Raw genomic sequence first — 18577 nt, forward strand, 5'->3', positions numbered from 1 at the left:
CACCAAGTATTACCAGCTTTCACTTGACACAGATTTTGGCTACAGTCAGTAACCACTTTTTATAAATTACCATTTGTTTGAACCATCAGTTTTCTTAGGACTGAAGAGATTATTAACAAAGTGCTCAGAAGGACTACTCTGAATGTACTGCTGCAAATGCAGTAACTTAAGATGTAGGAAAGATGTAACTCACGGAAGCACCAGTAAGAGGAAGGGAGGAATAGATGCATTGGAGACTTTCCAAAACTTCCAAGCCAAACAATTAACCTAAAAGCAACAAAAATTTAAGATCTTAAACATTTGGAAATTTTGAGAAGAATGAAAATATGGTTTGTTTACAGCTTATAAATTAGCATATATAAAACTGTGCATATTGTCTTCAAAGAGCATTTTTCTTTGCTTTTTTAAAGTTGTTTAGAGTTTTGGTTTTGTAGACATCAGGGATGAAACATCCTATATTTGGATGCATGAAAGCATTTGTATATTTTTGAAACTTATATATATTTCCAAACAGATTACTCATGAATTAGCAAGTTAGAAGGACTGTAGGAATTTCTTGCAATTTGTACGTGACAAATGAAGTTGTCAAAATTAAGTATAAAACCAGACAAATTCACACATAAAAGATTTAAATGAAATATGTTAACAGACAAGTTCACGCATACAAGATTTTGAAAAAAAAAAAAAAAAAAAAGAAAGAAAGAAAGAATTAACCAAATTCTAATTTACCTACAGTTTGGATATTGGGTAGTATGTTTATGTACACAAACCCTTTTTTTGGTTTTACCTGATATGGAGAAAGCAGATGAAGATTCATTTCAAACAATTTAAAATTGTTTAAAAAAACGTCTGTGCCCATACTTTCAATGAGTTGACAAGTTACTCCTTTCACAAGCTGTCCCGTGCTGAGAGGAAAAGTAAAGTTCAATCTTCTGAATATTTAAGCAGGATCTAGTCCTTACTGCCCACAACCATGTTCTAAGATACAGTTTCTTGACCACCTCTTTCCCATTTCTTGTAACCAAAAGGCTATTGAAAGTAAAAATGTAATCAAACTGAAAAATATTGACTGAGCCTTAAAATACTAAAACCTCTGCAATGCTTTGATCCTGAGTTTGGATTTGGAGACCCTTTTTAATGAGGAAGGTGAACTATCCTGTGGTATCAAGGAATGAATAACATAAGATAGTACAAAATAACCACATATTGTTTACCTCAAAGTTATTCTCATCACAAAACTAGACTTAAACCCCATTTCAAGAGAGACTATCATCCCTACCTTAGAAGGTCAACAGGGTAGTTTTTCTTAGACAGTAATTCATACAGATACAAAGCCTGAAATAAAACCCACCATATTTAAAGTTAAGCTTAGATAATCCAGTTGTAAGATACAATAACTACTGCAAGGTTTTTGTATGCTTAACTCTCTTATGTACTCTAAAGGCATTTCTGTGGTCCACCTTGGCCAACCAAAAGGTTTGGCATCCAGTGCTGAATTTCTTCTTCACAAGACAAGACATCGCTGACTGGCATTATGGGATGATGTTAAACATGTCCATGGCACGCAACCACTGAATAATTTAAGTTTGAAGGGACCTCTTGAGATCATCTGGTCCAACCTTTCACCTCTCAGAGTCAAAGGGCTGATTGTACATGCAAATGTCTAGTATACAGTACTGGAAAGAGAGAATTTATGTGGCAGAACCCTGAAGACTTTTAAACTCAGCATATTAACACTTCCCTTTCCATAGCATTGTCTCACAATGCTGCCTAGGCTCTAAATGACTTCTGGTTGTTTATGTCAAGATATATTTGGGGCAGCTCCTTCCTTTTACCTATGTTCCTTGAACACATACGTATTATAACACTGTTGCTATTCTTCCATCATACTAAATTGCAGTAGAACGGGAATTGCATAATAACTTTTACCTGGCTTCTTCTTAGTTCTTTTTCTTTCATCATTGAAGAATTATATCCAGTCTGCTTCCATAAACCAGAAAGAGATATTTCTTTAAAGAAAGCTCCTTGTATATCTTTGACTGATGAAGAAAAATCTCCAGATGCAGCTATCTAAAAAGAGGAACAGATAAATACATGGCATTTCAGAACTGCTGCTTAGATTTACAGGATTTGCCCTTCTTTCTATTCTGTGTAATAGTTCTCTTAAGAGGATAAAGGAAAAACATGTCAGTATTAAAAACGCCACGAAACTAAGCAAGAGACAACCTTCAAAATATACTTGGTGTTCAGAAAACACATTAGAAATATTAACCTTTGAGCTAAAACACACATCTCAGTGACAACATTTTAAGTCATGCTCTGCATATCTGGTTATTGTACTCTTGTGCAGAGAGAACTTGCTACACACTTGAGTTTATAATCACCTTCCTGAGGATCCCTTGTTGTTGTGCAGGCGATAAGTCAGATAAGTATTGGGATGTCGTGCCTTGAATAATCTGAGAAAGCTCCTTTGGGTTCATGCTGTAGAATGACTGGGTGCTAATACCAGTTACCAATGCGCCCATTTGACTAACATTATAAAATGACAAAACCTGCAGAGGTGACAGCACAAACAAACAGAAAGTGTTCTGGCTTGTGAACAGCACATATATTTAAAAGCAAAAGTTAATAAATAAATAAAAACTATTACTGTTGAATACTTAATACGTTTCTTGCCCGGGGATGCGCTTTCCTCAGATTTCTTTCAATTCAGACAAGTCTGTCCAGGGAACAAATGCGACAATTTTCTCAGAGGTTCCTTTTTTTGAAATTTCAGAGAAGACCCTGATTCCTTCCATTACAGTGTATTTGAATATATAGTCTGGGATCTCTGATCATAAAAATTCTGCTTAGGGCAGTGACACAGACAAAATAATATATACAACTGCCAAATGCAAATAGTCCTTGTCTCTGTTACTAGAGAATTACTTTGGGAGGTACAGTCTTGGATGTTTTTATTTGATTTAAACAAAATGTTCAGACCACTAACAGTACTAAAAAGAAGTCTTGTACTAAACTTTTCAAAATTTATGGTTAATATTGAGAAAAAGCCATTTCACTTTTAAAAACAGAAGGTAGGAAAGCTGTTATCAGAGGTACCTTTTCATAAGAGAGGTATTTACTGGATAAAATCATAACTTGGCTTTTTGCCCACCCAGAGACTTGGTTTAATGTTGCAATAGCATTATGCACTGCTTCAGGTGACAAAGATTCCAGCTGACTTGAAGTTAGTCCAACCACAGCATCTGACAGAGATCCAAGGGTATCATTCAATGTCTGGTTTTGCATGGCAATGTTAATGAGTTGAGATTTGAGCTAAAGCAAACAAAAAAAGCAGATGGGGAATAAAATCTGCCAAGAACCGATTTCCATTATCACCCAAAACTTTAACTGGAGTTTCTGGAAGAGGCATTGGCAAACATTTAGTGACCACACACTTCATAAAAATTAAAAAATAGAATCACAGTTGTGAGAGGAATATGGAACAGGAGGAAACAGAATAAGAAAAGAATGAGCACTGTAAAAAAAAAAACCAAACCAAAACCCCCACCCCAAAATGGGCTTTTATTTGCATTATATGCTCGAGAACTATTTCCACTTATTTCTTAGATACCCGGAATTTTTCACTCTTTTCTTTCCATATTCAAGAATAAAGTCCCTCCTCCTCTGTTTTCAGGATTAGGTTAGTCAAGAAGAACAAGTACAGTACCCACCTTCTGAACCTCAGCTTGGAAACCTTTCAACTGATTGCATTTAATCATTTGATGAAGTAAAGCCCGGGCCACAGCTGCATCCATCTGTTCCATTCCATCATAAAAACAAACCAATAAACCTAGCCTATATAGAAGAAATACATTAGCTAACTTCTGACACAAAAGGTGTCACTCTCAGAAAACTCAAATATAGTATGGTATACCCTACTTGCGCTCAAAACTTGAGACATTTCTGTTTGTCACTAGTGCATTAAACTGCAGTCCACATAGCCTGAAACCGGGGTATAAGACATATGCACTGTTCTCTGTGTTCAGCTGAAGTCTACCCAGATTGCTTGTGCTGTCAAAAATTTAGCTTTCCTGGTTCCCTTTGTCCGTGGCTGGGTTTTTCCAGCTGACGACTCCACTCCCCTTGACAGAATTTGCAGTATAATCTCTGCTTTGAAAAGGATGGAGGGCTACTAATAAGTTTCTAGAAGTGGCTTGCTGAGTTCTTATCTGGATTGATTGGATGTTTTGAACTCTAAATCCTGCTTGGATTTCACATGCAACATAACTCATTCATGTGTCAGAGCAGCATCTAGAGCACTACATACCCTCTTTATCATTTCAGGTTTAAACAAAGCCTGCTGTATTTCACATCAAACATATGACTGGCCAATGGATGAAGACCTGCCCAGCTCAACACTGGTTAGGAGAAGACGCGCTGAGGTTCACTGTCTCAGTTGTGCCAGCACAGCACTTCGCAAAGCAGTGTTGTAAACCAGATGTGGAGCTCATTTTTCTTTGCAGTACCCACGCTGTAATATTTAAGTCAGCATTTCCATTAACCTCTGTAAAGCGCAACCACAGCCATAGCTGGTGGAGAGAAGTAGTCATACCACCAAGGGTAAGCGCCTGCTGTAGGTGGCCTCCTGACTTAGGCCTTGTGCTTATTTACTGCCATTACCTGCAGCCCTGCAAAGAAAGAGGTCTGAATTGTGTATCACTCTCTCTGGACTTTATAGTGATGGTGATGAATTCGTTTGTAGAAACCCTGAATCAATCCCCTGTCCCTGTAAACTCTTAGTCTTTGCTTTCGTAATTTACACAAAACAAGAACCTACAAAAGATGTGGCCAAAGCCCAGCTTTCCTGCTACAGTCTTTGCTTTTTAGCAATTCAATGATGCAGGCATAGGCAGAGTCTAGGCAATAACGTCCAGATGTGAATTAAATCAACAGTGGACAATGCTGCAGCAATATCACAAACTCAGTAAAATTGTGCAGTGCTGAAAGGCTTAGCTTTTAGTTCCTCTAGTCCCTCAACAACCACCTTCTTAGTGATGTAACAAAATACTGCTTCAGCAGCCCATCTGAATTCATGGGACATCATCAAACTAACATACAAATCAAAGAAACATCTATAACAGCATTTTTATAACGAATAATTACCTTCTGATGCATTATTGCATAGCCACCCAGAGCTCTTCATCTCTTTTGGGATTAGCAGCAATGAATAATACTACTTCTTAAAAGTAAAAGTGCATTTAAATCATCAGTATGGTTAAAATGAGTAATATAAAATAAGTGTGTTGTAAAAATGGAATATATTAAGGATTATGGAGCATGACATTTCTCTCATCTGTGAGAATGTGGCACCTCTCGTGAGTGGTAAAATCATTTTTAAGATTTCTGACATTGAAATTTAGAGTGTGGGCATAATTATTCTCTTGCTTACACCTCCAACAATCAGCAATACCTCATGGAAGTCAGTGAGTTACACTGCAATAATGACAGGAGCTCTGAAGCCATAAAGCATATTCTCCATTAGTTTAAAACTCCAAGGTATCCCCCAAGGAGACTACAAATAACTTCAGACAGTGGTGTCTCGGGACTAAATACATCCATTGATACAACAGTGTAAATGTAAATGTGGAGTACAGCACTTTCTTGCAGATAGCTCATACTCACTGCGTATTTATGAGTAAGAGCAGTTGGGTTTTTTTTTTAAAAGTAAGTTCAGTGCTGATTTGACAGCCCTGAAAATGCAGTTTCCTGCTTACACACATAACAGTCACATGTGTTTAAACATGGCTCATCTCTACCCTGCAAGACAAAGAGGACAGGACCTCTTCACTTTGTGACCTCCCTGGTGACACCCACGTCAATTAAAAACCACTTGCAGTCCTGGCTGGCATGAGCTAAGATTTCCTCCTTCAGTCCTAACTGTAACATGATTTCCATGAAACACCTCCATCTTCTGTGATTCAAACAGCCAAGGCAATTCATGTCCCACTATCCCAATTTATTTTATTGCTGCACTGTACAATGTGATGGAGCTTCGATTGGGTCTCCCAGATACTGCTGTAGTCCTCCTACTAATACTACAGACAACTCCTCACTGTGGAGCAGGAAACAAAGCATTAGCTAATTAGGCACACCTCCAAAAATCTGTGAAGTAGCAATTCTTCACTGTTGCTAAACAGGGTTGGATTTCAGACTAGATTCTTCTGCTGAAGGAAAAAGCTATGCCACATCAACAATTTCATCAGCTACTTACTGCTCCTCTCTTTTCTCCTTACTTATTCATTCTCTCCATACACAGCCATAAAAGAAAAAGAAAAGCAGTCTTGCCTGTAGATAGTTGAAGTGTTTCTCATGTCAAATCCTGATGAGTTTATTCTTTCCAGGAAAGCTTGTGCAAGCTCTGGTGTGATATCATACACCGTGTCCAACTGCTTTGTTGCGTTGTCATAGCTAATGAATAGTCTTATCTGACCAGTACAAACAAAATCATGCATCAGGATTATCAAACAATTACATCCAATAAAAGATATGTTTTACACTCTAAATTAATTGACTGCATTCACGTTATAGAGAAAGGAAGAAGATAGATTTGGATAATACAGTATTTTTGAAGGCAAAGCTGAATGAGCGATTCTCTGTCAAACTGTCAAATAATTTGAGGGTCTGCTATCTTTGGTCCCTATCTTTCAGTACAAGTCACAGAAGTCTGATACAGATAAATAATTACATATTAATGATAGGCACTTTCAAATTCCAAAAAGAGAAGAATATTTGGCTGACAATGCATTTGGATTCACTTTATATTTAAGTAATTAAAATATATAAACTTCTTTTTAATGTTTAAGTTTGCATTTGTATTCATACTGTTTGTAGCTGACATCACTTGACAATGATATATCCAACCACATCTTGTTACTTACTTCACTAAGACTAATTTTCAGAATTTCTTCTAACGGGAGATGGACCATGTATCTTCCCAAAATCCATAAGTTTTCTGCACTGACCCAAGAAGTTGATTCATTGAACTCTGTTTTGTACAGATAAAAACTCACTACAATGTTAAGAAAGACATTATTTTTCAAATATATTGTACCCAGTATATTTTATTGGTAACTAATCAAAAAAAATCTGCAAATCAGAAAAATCCTTAACAGAGAGAGTCAGGTTCCCTTCATTAGCTAGATTTTAGCACTACATTTTTATGAGTCCATACATTTTTTAATGAAAATGAAATAGTGTTTCAAACGTCTTGAATTTTCTCACATGAAAATGATTAATATTTTATGTTGCTGAAATAGAAAATGGATAAAGTATGGGACAGGAAAAATTAAACCAATAGTATTAAATATGGAGCAGCATTTTAAAAATTCAGTTTTCCTAATCAAATGTATTATTTAAGAACACCAGGAAGGCATGATACTTTGTAACACTTTATACATCTTATATATTATTATTGATGATACCACTTACTTCAGCAATATGCGATAGCAATAATGGAGAAAATGAAAAATCATTCATATACCTATATGGAAATAGGTTGGCAAAAAATACAAAACACTGTATAACAGTTAAAAAATGTCATTCATTTAGTAACAATCTCCCAAGGATTGAAAATGAAATCAAGATCCAAATATCCCTGAGAAATAAGTATTTATCGACTAGGTGTGTACTCTGAGCCACAAAGACAGTGTGTTCTCCAAGGTGTCATAATTTGGATGGTTCAACTTGTGATACGTCTGCACATATTCCTTAGCAGTGCTGATACTCACAACTCTGTTAAAATAAAATTGTAAGTGCATTTTGAAGAGTTTTCAGTATCTGAAAAAACCCAGCCTATAAATATCAGAAGCTGAAGAACCCCATTTAGTAAGTGATTTTTTTAAAAACACAGATGTAAGCTCCTTAGCTGAGACAAGACAATGCTCCCAGCGGGCCTGTCAGGCCTCTGTTTTTTTAAGTGATATTACCTCCCATTACCAGGAATATTAAGAGACCTGAAATATAATGATAAAAGAGTTCAACAAAAACTAGAACAATTTAAGGATGTTGACTGTGGCCTTTAGCAGAACAGACTTGCAGTTACCAACCACAGTAGCCGTGATCCCCAAAAACGGTTTTGTTATTTTTAAATAAGGTACAAAATCCAAAAGTTACAGCCTCCTGTTTTCACAAGGGCTACCAGCATGCTTTGTCTCTGAATACCTCAGTGTTTTTAATATACAAAACGTGATAACTGGCTGAGTGACATATTTCTTGAAAGGTTTGACTCTAAGATATAGAAACCCCATGTCATCTCCTGCCCACCCAGTGATCCAGCTGCAGGGGCTGCCTGACACAGCAGGGAGATGCAGTATGATGGAAAAACCCTCTGCATTTCTGCAGGGATAACAGAGACATGGCGATGAGCTCTCTGTCACCAAAACCAGCAAAAATGCTTGGAAGGTGGCCCCATAAGCACCACAAATAGGAGGCTTCTTTCAAGTTTCTTTTCTGCTGAGCTTCACTGAGGAAGATGCTGCTTCTGCAGGGGGCTGATCCCTTTCCCAGGTGGTCCCAGTGCTACCCACATATAAAGTAAAAGTGAATAAATCAGACTATTGTAGGGCTCTTCTGTTATCCTGCATTCCGTGCTGTGACCCGTGGTGTGCAGATATACTTGAGTGAGTTTTAGACTTGTCAACCTGTATGTTGGTAGCAGTCCAACTCTGCCTGCTCAGGAGTGATGGGTTCTGCAGCTCATACTACCAGAACTAGCTGGTAATGAGTCCACACCCAATGCCTTCAGGAGTGGATTCACCATATCCACGCTGCTTTGCATTTGAAGCAGCAACCAGGAGGTAAGAGAGACATGGTAATTCTCAGTCCCTCCTGAGCTGGGTGATCTTTTACAAACTGAGGGTTCACTCATGTTTCAGACACAACCCAAGATGTCTGATGCTGTGGGATTTTCCCAGGATGCTGAGTAGCATCAGGCAAGTTCTGCATCTTTGCTTCCCCAGTAATGCACTGGCAGTAATACCACCTCATAGCAGCGTCATGAACTTTGTCTCTATGACTTAACGGGTTACTCTGATATTTTGAAAGAGCAGAAGTCCCAGGAACCAAGTTTAGCTCCACTGAAGAAGTGGGCATTTTGCCTTTGATTTCCAGGGAAAGAGGAGGAACATACACATCTAAAAGTCCCAAATGCTCCCACGACAGCACTGCTGGGATGTTCAGTGAAACCCAAGCACTGGCTGTTGTGTCAGTGCTGCTGCCACTTTACAGCCCCCTCGTGGAGCCTGTCCTGCACTGTCCCAGATGTGGCACATCTGTTGAAGACACATTAACAAGGTAAACAGATGTGGTAAAATGCATAAAATCAGAATTAATTAACTTTGTTTTTACCTTGTCCCTTTTCTGAACGAGTCAGTGTCATGTGCAGTAGAACTTTCACAACATCCTGCATTTCTTTCGTATTTTTAAACAGTGCATTGGCTAATGTATTCTGAGACAGATCTATTTTTCTAGTCTAAACAGGAGTTCAGAAGTGAACAACACGCCTGTGCAGAGTACCTGACAATTGTATCCTATTTAAGTCTTAGAGAAAGGACTTGAGTACAGAGACTTTCTGTATAGCTCTGTGCAGAAGAGATGAAGAGCAAGCATCTTTGGGGACCTATTTGCTGTGAATAACAAATATATTATATTTACCATATTCTGGAGCAAAGGTATTCAAGACAGCTACTCTTAAACAGACTTGTGTTAAATTTGGGAAACAAATTCAATACAATGGATAGGCCTTTTGCTTACTGGTTTTCTCTTATGATAAGCGAGAAGAAAATACTTTGTACATAACATACCACTCATGTTGTAGGATTTTTGTAGAATCTGCTTCATCCAGTCATACAGAGCTCTCTGTGTATTTGCTGAGGTTTTGTCATAGAGGTCCTTGAATACTGTTGATCTAAGTGATAGAAGAGCATGTTAGTTCACTAATGAGTTAACTATTTATTTTGTTTTAAATGACACACATGAACAAATGTTTTTAGAAACAGCAACACATAAGCAGAAAGCTGTATCTGGAAAATAGACTAAGACCATATAGTAACCTCTTTTTAAAAGTGTATATAGTCAGCAAATACTACATAGTATTAATTGTGTCTGCAAAATAAATGTCTTACAAGTTTCTGAAAGCATCCTCCAGCAGAATGTTTGGGAGGCTCCCAATGACATCAGGTTGGAGATAGTTCACCGCTGACACACGCAAAACCTGGCTTAGGATATCCACACAGTCCAAAGCACTCAGAGCCAGAAAGCATTTATCCAGTGTTACATGGAACAAGGTCCTGTTTACTCCTGGGCTTTGAAAAATTCTCTCTCGAATCTTGTCCCAATCAAGAATAATATTTCCCATTTCCTGCAAGCAACAAAGGGTTAAAAGAACGTCTCTTTGATTAATTCAATATATTGTTCATTTTGAGGCCTGACAGAAAGCACTCTACTAAAAATATGGTGCTGTTCTCATGAAAAATAGCTGCGAAATACCGCCTGGTTGCATTAATTCAGATAATTCCTTTCTGGCATTGGCCAGAGACCAACTTGAATCTTTTGACAAAATCAAAATGAAGAACAGAAAAATAATCCAAATGGCTGAAGTTGTACTGTGTGCTGTCATAAAAGAATTAGATATTTGGAAAATGAAAGGATATTGGAATTGAATGGGTACTATTTCATACATAATTTAATATGTAGACATTTCTGGAACAGACCTTTTCCCAAGCAGTATTTCTTGCAGCCGTTACTACAAACATCCCCTCCAGAAGACAGGGCAACATCAAAGAACCAAGCCCAGGGAATAAAGTCACGCTGGTTGGGCATAGATTATTAGGTTGCTCTATCTCACAAGTTGATGTGTCTAGGACAGCCTGTTCAGAGCTCACAGTCCCAGGCCTGGTGATTTGTTCATGTAATATTTTCAGTCCTGGAAAAACTTGTATGCCATTTGAGAAGACAAAATTTACAGTTTATTGAAAGGGCTTATGCTCTACTGCTCTGGCTCCCAGTGCATGCTGCACACCTATCCTGTGTGCTCTGGCAGCAGGAGCTGCACCACTGTTGTTTGAATAGTGGACGTTGTTTGAATAGTGGATTATACAGTGTTTGTTCTGGGCAGTCACCTCATGCGTCTGGGGAAACGCTCTCCCTTTCTCCCATATTAATCTCCACCCCCTCAGGGATACCCACACTGGAGGCCCTTCCTCGCAGCAGAGGAGATGCCAAGTGCTCTCATACATCAGGCTATGATCCCACCCCTGCAGTGGAGATCCTCCCTGGGTGGCACTCGCTGACTTTGAGAGAGACTTTTGAGATGGGTCACACAGGGAACATACCACAGAGGCAAGCAAATGATGTTAGGCTGCCTCCCCTCCAAATTGCCTAACAATTTGCTTGCATGCTCCCATAACTAATTAACAAGATAACTAATTTCACCTTCTTTAGTCATCTTGGCTCTCTTTCTAGCCGCTGAAGAGAAGCAGATACTCCCTGAGAACAACTGGTCCTATCTACCTTAGATACTTGCATAGGAAGGTAAATCATTCTCTGGACATGCATTTCTCTCCACTAATTACACAGAAAATCCAGACAACTGACTTGGACTTGGCACCAAACTTTTAGATAACTAGAATTCAATGAAATAAATCCAACCTAAGGAGAGAGGCTCCTGGAATCTAATCCAAGCCAGCTAAGTAACTGCATAGCGTGCACCGCAAGACCCCCAGTCTGGCCCCTTCCCATTTATCTAAACCACTGACAGCAGCTTTTCTTTTTCGCAAGTGCAAAGTGACTTACAAGATGGTCCTTTCTGCTGTTGAAGAGATACTTCATAGCAGTTTGGAACTGCTGCTGATCAAGCTGTTGAAATTCGGATAGTAGTTGCCTAGGCTGGTATAAGAGGTTCTTCAGGTAACTTTTTATGGACATCTGAAGTATAGAAAAATATGTGTAATATACATAAAACTCATACTATTGTACTAGCGGCATCTTTTACTCCCTGAAAATGTCTGCTTAAGGGGAGATAAGTGCTTAGCTCCTGTATTGTCTGTGTTGTCAATGACTAGAATAACTATACTCAACACAAACTGTAAATAAAAATAATCTAAATGTAATTCTGACAGTCAGTAATTTTAAAATCCCGTTCTTGGCTTCATGAGCGAGTCCTCTCCAGTGAGCCATTTAACAAAAATGCCTCAGTTTCTCACTTCATAAAACAAGAGTAATAATGCTTTTCTGCTTCACACAGCAGAGCTGTGAAAATGAAACTTTTAAAAAGCTCAAAAAATATCAGGTACCATGTGCATATTATTATTACTTAAAAAAAGGAAGGAAATGTGCAATTAGATGGGAGGAAAACTCTGTACCAGGTCATAAGGCAAAAATAGTCTCACATCAAACTGCATTACCAGTTAACAATCTCATGCCTGTTTTGAAAATCTAAGGGGAATTATAACATTGGAACAGAAAGCACTGTAAGGCTCGTTAGCACCAGACTGGAGTAAAATCCCTTCTAATTCCTGACAGAATTATTTCAGAATTGGTTTGGAATTTGAGTTGAAACTGTTCTTTGTTGTCTTTGCTTAGCTTGCATTGCCACCAACAAATATTAACATAGATAGGTCCTTGTTGTCTAGGGGGTCCAGGCCTGCTTACAGCCTTAAATGGTTAATAACCCTAATCAAATGGGAAGAGGCAGCGTTAGTTAGTCTCGTGTAGGTTTGGATGAGCTGTGACAGTGAAACAGAGCTTGGGAAAAGGTTTGAGCCTGTGGAGCTACATGGCCGTGGGCTTTTGGGAATGCCTGAGGCTCAGAGATCGCACATTTGACACTTTTCTTTCTTAGAGTGTGTGTGTGCATGTAGGGAGGAGGGAGTGAGTCAGGTTCTGATTAGCAGGCTACAGCTCCACTTAAACCAGCTTGTAACTAATCATAATGACCAGGGATAAAGAACAACGACTTTTTCCTATATCACTTCCACATTGATAATTTACAAAAACAGAGTTCAGAGGAGTTTTAAAAGGTGGACGTGTTTTGTAGGATGCTCTGGAGCCTCTCATTCCATCAGAAGCAGTGCAAACCACAGCCACGGTCAAAATCTGGGAGAAACCTGCCATTTTGTGGAGAAACGGCATGTGTATATACACAATTCAGAAACAATCACTGAGCCTGAAAACTCCTAAGTTCTGCTTTCCATCAGAGGAAAAGCAAAAAGATCTTCTTTATTATTATTTCTGCCTTGCATACTCCTGCAATCTTAGGGGAAAAAGGCAACCAAAAAACCTGTTCCTATTTCCTGCTTACCTGCTACACTGTAGATCTGTTAGTTATCTCTGTTACTGACAACCTAGTTTTGGCTACAGAGATAGGCTGCTTTTTTAATTCCTTTTTAAATAAAAATTTTCATGCATTGTAAATGGCACAAACCTGTAGACTGCTAAGATTAAATGTAACTTCCTGGGCATGAAAATATGCCATGACTTTTGTAAGCATATCGGCTGTCCAGACATTAGAACTGTAACAGAAAACAGGACCAAAAATGTCAGTAAAATAACATAACATATAAAAAATAGCAGATTACAAGACAAAACAAGAATAAGGAAAACAAACACTGCTAGTAACACCATCATGACACAAGTATTCAGCTTTCTGGCCTAACCAGACTAATAGTCGACCTATTTCATGCAATGAAAACACATGGTTCAATGAGGAATGGAATGAATTAGTTACGGGTTTTTTCACCTAACTCCACAACCACCCACAATAATCTCAATTTTCCAACATGTTGCCAGTAGTACCATCTCCAGGCATGAGACAAGCTGTGCTGTGGCTAGTCTGGAGCTATAGGTGTGCTTCCTGGCACCCCATTATGCCTCTTCTGATCTGCTTGTAGAAAGTAAGTACAGTGACTAATGTCTGCTGCCTTTCCCTCGGCAGAGTCATTAATTTCAGTGTGTCTTCTTTACACAGCTATTGATTTTCTCAAAATATGTAGGAGTGGAATTACCTTTGAGGCTTATACTGCTCTTTCAAATTTAGACAAAATTAGCAAATAATTCAAAAGTTGCCAGGAGCTGGAGGAAGTGGGATGGATGGGGGATGGAGCAGGACTGAAAGAGGGAGACGGACAGAAAGCTGGAACTGCACCTAAATCCCTTAAGACACTATTCTGAAACATATGAACAAAGTTAATTATCAAAACTTTTGAAAACTGTAGCAGGTATTTATTCTCAGCCTCATTCTATGCATGTTTTTTGCTTTATCATGAAAAACAGCTTTTTCCTTGTTAAGAGGAAATACTCCTCACAGGAGATCTAAATCAAAGTAATCACATGGGCCAATTTCATTCCATCCATAACGTTCCAGTTTCTGTGGAAATGAAACAGATCATATCTGAAGTGCAAAATAATACTGAAAAATCAAGATGGTGAGAGTAATACATTACCTCTGAAAATGAAGTATATCAAGGAGAGCTGCACATGAAAAATGGAACATAAAAAGTTATGGTGAGATATTGAGTTTTAATTCCTTTTAGAAGCATAAGTGGGAACAATTTTGTACATTACCATTCAGATATTTCCCGGTTATTATTTCCTCCTAAGGAAAAAATTATAAATATATGTAATAAATTATTATTTTTAGTTTATAATATAAAATGTTAGTAGAGACATCAAATAAAAATACTAACCATGGCTTTGTGTAATAATGGAGGCAAATCTGTAAAAGATTATCCCATTACTAAAAGTTGATTTAATGTTTTACATTCAACTGTGTTATACAAAAATACATGTATTGTGTGCAGTGATTGAAACTATATCTATTATTTATTAATAAGCATTTAATGCAGTTTTGATTAAATGTATTTACAGAAAAACAGTGAAAATAAAAGGCTATTAAATAATAAGCAATCTTGGTTAAATTCTGTGCTGGCATAGCTTCATGAAGAGAAGAGAGCAGAGAATATGGTCCTAGTTCCTGAACAGTACTGCATCTATTTTACTACACATACCTTCTTCTATCCACACAAAATACATCCCTCATACAGGAGTTCTGGTCTTACCTTCAGAGTTCTGACTGTATGTAATCTCAGCATGATTCACTGATATCAATAAGAAACATATCTTCAAAAGTCTGGACATTTCTTCTAGTGTCTATTAGAATCAGAAGATATTTGGATTGAAAAGGAAAATAAAAAGAACAGAGTCAAAAGGCAATATTCACCCAAAAATTTCATAGCTATAAATCAGAGACAGCCTAAGCTATGGAGTACAGTGCTTGCTCCCAAGTTTTTAATTTAGATCTTTTTTCAGGATAGAGATATATTTTATGCAAATATAAGTCCGCCAAGGTGCCTGTGCAGCCAGATTTATTTCCCTTTTACCAAGCAGCTTTTAATTTTCTTCCTAGTAGCACTATTCATTTACTAAGCCACATTCCACCTAAACATGACTTAAATGCAGTTTTGTTAAAGCAAACAAACAAATCCTTTTAAACTCAGATAAAATAGAAAAGAAGTAGAGGGAGTGAAAAAGGAAATAGTAAAGAAGCTCCAGACAAACCCTAAACTTTTTCTAGCTCATTACTGCACAATTACTGCAGACCAGTCTGGGACCCTCCATTTGCAGATCCCTGAACTCAAACGGTGGGAGGGCCTGGCCCTCTTGCTTGTCCGTGTCAGTGCAGGGTGCTCCAGGCAGGGAGGGTGAAGGAATGCTCCCCTCCCCTGCTGCCCTCACTCTGCAAAAAGGGGCAAAAAGTCCTTATGCCCTTCTGAAGCAGAGGGAAAGCAACACATTTGGGAAACGGAGTTCAAGACCATGCCACTTCATTTAGATGGATCAAAGCTCTATCTTTGTACTCGTGAGAAATGTACCATCAATTTTTCACTATCAGCTAGGACATAGTTTCTATGGAAATAGGTGTTTTAGTAGCTCTTGCTATCCCTGCTGCCCTGTGCTATGTGGCATAAAGATCACCGAAAGATAAATTAGCTGGAAGGGCAGTAACGGGATACCCAGAGCTCTTCACCAGGATGTCACCGATTCTCATCACAAAAGACTGACAGTCTCACAGTTGTCATATATGAAATGAAATTGTTGCTTTTGGTCTAGTTCCTGAAGGACAAGAATACACATTGCAATAATGCAGTGGGATGGAAAGGAAGCAGAGACTGAGCAGGTCTCGCTCACACAGGCGTTTCTGCAGCCACATCCCCTCCGCAGCACTGAGGACCATGAGCTGCTTTAATCCACATTGCACCAAGTTTACTGCAGAGAGGATTTTCTGCCTCTGCACCCTCAGCCTGGCCCTCTGCCCAGCCATGAGAGTCGCCATCCCCACAGGTAAAACAATTAATTAATCTGAGATATTAGAAGATGCCCTGCTCTACAGATTGCAGCTTCTTACACTGGGATTAGTTCCTGATTTTAACAAATGACATGGAAGACCCCATTGACCCACTTCATTCTGACCCTGAGGTGACTTTGTTAGGTTTTTTCTCCCCTTCCTTCATTTCAAAGGTTTATCTGCAGCCACACTTAATTTGTGCATTTCTTTTTGTTGCTGAATTTGGATCCATTCTTTTTTTTTTTTTTAAAGTTCTCTGCCACAGCTTGAGTTACAGATCTGAACATTTGATAAATACGAATGCCTTTTCCAGATTGTTTAATCTCACTTATCAGCAAGGAACTCTTATGAAAACATCTTTCAACAGCCACTAGCAATATTTCAGTCTATTGCAAATACTTAACTCCAGTCTTGTAACAGGAGTGACTCAAACTGATGGATGATGAAAAATTTAAACGTTAGACTTCAAGAAGCTATAGCCTCTGTCCTGTTCTTGCACACACTGAAACCCTTTTCAGCTATTCTTTTGGGAGCACTACAGTACATGTCTCTCATTCAGACGTATCTGGTTTCCTAGACAATGAAGTTTCTTGTGTTTGTTTCTGCCTTTGCCCTATTAATTTTGCAGTAAGGTTTCATTACTCTGCATAGTTTAACTCATGCTACCAATGTCAATCCTGATTTGTTTATTCCAACTCATCCACTTTGATACACTTTGAGGGTATTTTAATTAGAGCATGCTAAATTAATATGTAAGGAGAGTAAATGCTAAGGAAAGTGCTTTTTTACCCTGACTCCCGTGGACAGTTAGCAGGTACAGAAAAAGTCTGCTGTGAAACAGCCCCACTTGATAAGACAATCTGAGGGATGAAATAATTCCTTTTGTCAGTGAAACTAGTCTCATTGCAGAAGTTCACCGCAGCCTTTAGACAATCCCAAATCACCCTGTGAGGATCTCTTGCAGATCCCGTCCAGCATTTCCCCAGAGATCGTTCCTTGCAACACGGCAGCATATGCTGTGATCAGATCTCCGAGATGTCACCCTTGCAGGACTCTCCAGTTATGATAAGCTCCCGGACTGCCTTCTCCTCTTGCTCCCTAAACAGCGGCTCTTCCATGTAAAGAAATCCTAGACATTTTATCACTCACTCCGATGCAGTTGCTGCCTTATCTGAAGCTTGATAACCAGAAAGCTAACCTCATCACCAGAAGTCTTGCTGATAAGCCCTTGCACCACCAGTGCCCCCTTGCAGCCAGGGTCTCAGCACCTCTGAAAAAAAACCCTGTACGCAGTGAGGGAACCCCCAAGGGGGTCAGGCTGGAAAGAGGGAAGAAAGGGGAGGGCAGAAGACAGGAAAGAGACGGTGGGTACTTGGGGAAAGCCAGGACCCCGCGGCACTTTACCTGCCTCCGCTGCGCGCACCTCCTTCCCCGCACTCGCAGCGCAGCGAGCTGGGCGGCTCCAGCCGGGACCCCGAGAGCGGGGGCAGGGGCAGGGGCAGGGACCGGGGCCAGCACCGCCTCGCAGCCTCGGGTGTCTGCCCGGCAGCCCCCGGCCTTCAGCCGGAGGGGACGGGAAAAGTCTCCTCTGCCGGGGGGCTCAGAAGGCGAGGGACTCCCGTCGCAGGCAGAAGAGGATGCTTCCCCTCCCGAGACGAAGGGAAAGTTGCGTGGGGGAAACCCACAGGCCCAGGCTGGTGCTGCCCACGCCCTGCTCCCCCCACCTCCCCACCCGAGCGCGGGCAGGCGGCCCTGGGCTCCTCGGAGCGGAATGCGAACCGACTGTACCTGGGATCACCCAGCAAAAGGGGGCTGTGGTTTCTGTGAGACGAAGTTGTTCCAACTTTGCGTTGAAAGTTTCCGACTAAATCGTGCCCTTGCACAGCATCTTTTTCCTGCGATGCAACACATCCCGTGCCACCTTGACAGAACAGACAGTTTAGTTACTCTCCAGGGCAAAACACCGCACATTAGCGAGAACACCAAGGTGCGACTTGCACACCGTCACCCACAGCAGGACAGGGACAGCAGAGGGACAAGGCAGAGTTCCCCAAGCCCGAAAGTAATGACTTCGGACTTGCAATAAACACTTGTCCCCTTGGATGACATCTTAAAGTATTTCAGGTAATTTAATCGACTACTGGACTCAAGTTTCTTTGCACGGGGCTGTGCGAGCAGACATTAACTGCACACAAA

General features: G+C 39.6%; 1 protein-coding gene across 1 annotated transcript in view; it reads right to left on the reverse strand.

The window, feature by feature from the left end:
• Positions 1-18577, reverse strand: part of OTOA (otoancorin) — a 41006-nt gene extending 22429 nt beyond the window's left edge. The window contains exons 1-18 of the mRNA XM_052773121.1: positions 18170-18577; positions 15096-15186; positions 14724-14752; positions 14602-14632; positions 14481-14508; positions 13463-13550; positions 11833-11964; positions 10164-10399; positions 9843-9946; positions 6921-7027; positions 6328-6467; positions 3714-3837; positions 3100-3315; positions 2385-2552; positions 1930-2070; positions 1280-1335; positions 788-905; positions 194-267 (exon numbers count right to left, since the gene is read on the reverse strand). Coding sequence (XP_052629081.1) covers positions 194-267; positions 788-905; positions 1280-1335; positions 1930-2070; positions 2385-2552; positions 3100-3315; positions 3714-3837; positions 6328-6467; positions 6921-7027; positions 9843-9946; positions 10164-10399; positions 11833-11964; positions 13463-13550; positions 14481-14508; positions 14602-14632; positions 14724-14752; positions 15096-15174 — 1871 coding nt within the window. The 5' untranslated portion in view covers positions 15175-15186; positions 18170-18577. The remainder of the gene's footprint in view (positions 1-193; positions 268-787; positions 906-1279; positions 1336-1929; positions 2071-2384; positions 2553-3099; positions 3316-3713; positions 3838-6327; positions 6468-6920; positions 7028-9842; positions 9947-10163; positions 10400-11832; positions 11965-13462; positions 13551-14480; positions 14509-14601; positions 14633-14723; positions 14753-15095; positions 15187-18169) is intronic.

Source organism: Harpia harpyja, chromosome 21, assembly GCF_026419915.1.
Source record: "Harpia harpyja isolate bHarHar1 chromosome 21, bHarHar1 primary haplotype, whole genome shotgun sequence".
Classification (NCBI taxonomy): Eukaryota; Metazoa; Chordata; class Aves; order Accipitriformes; family Accipitridae; genus Harpia; species Harpia harpyja.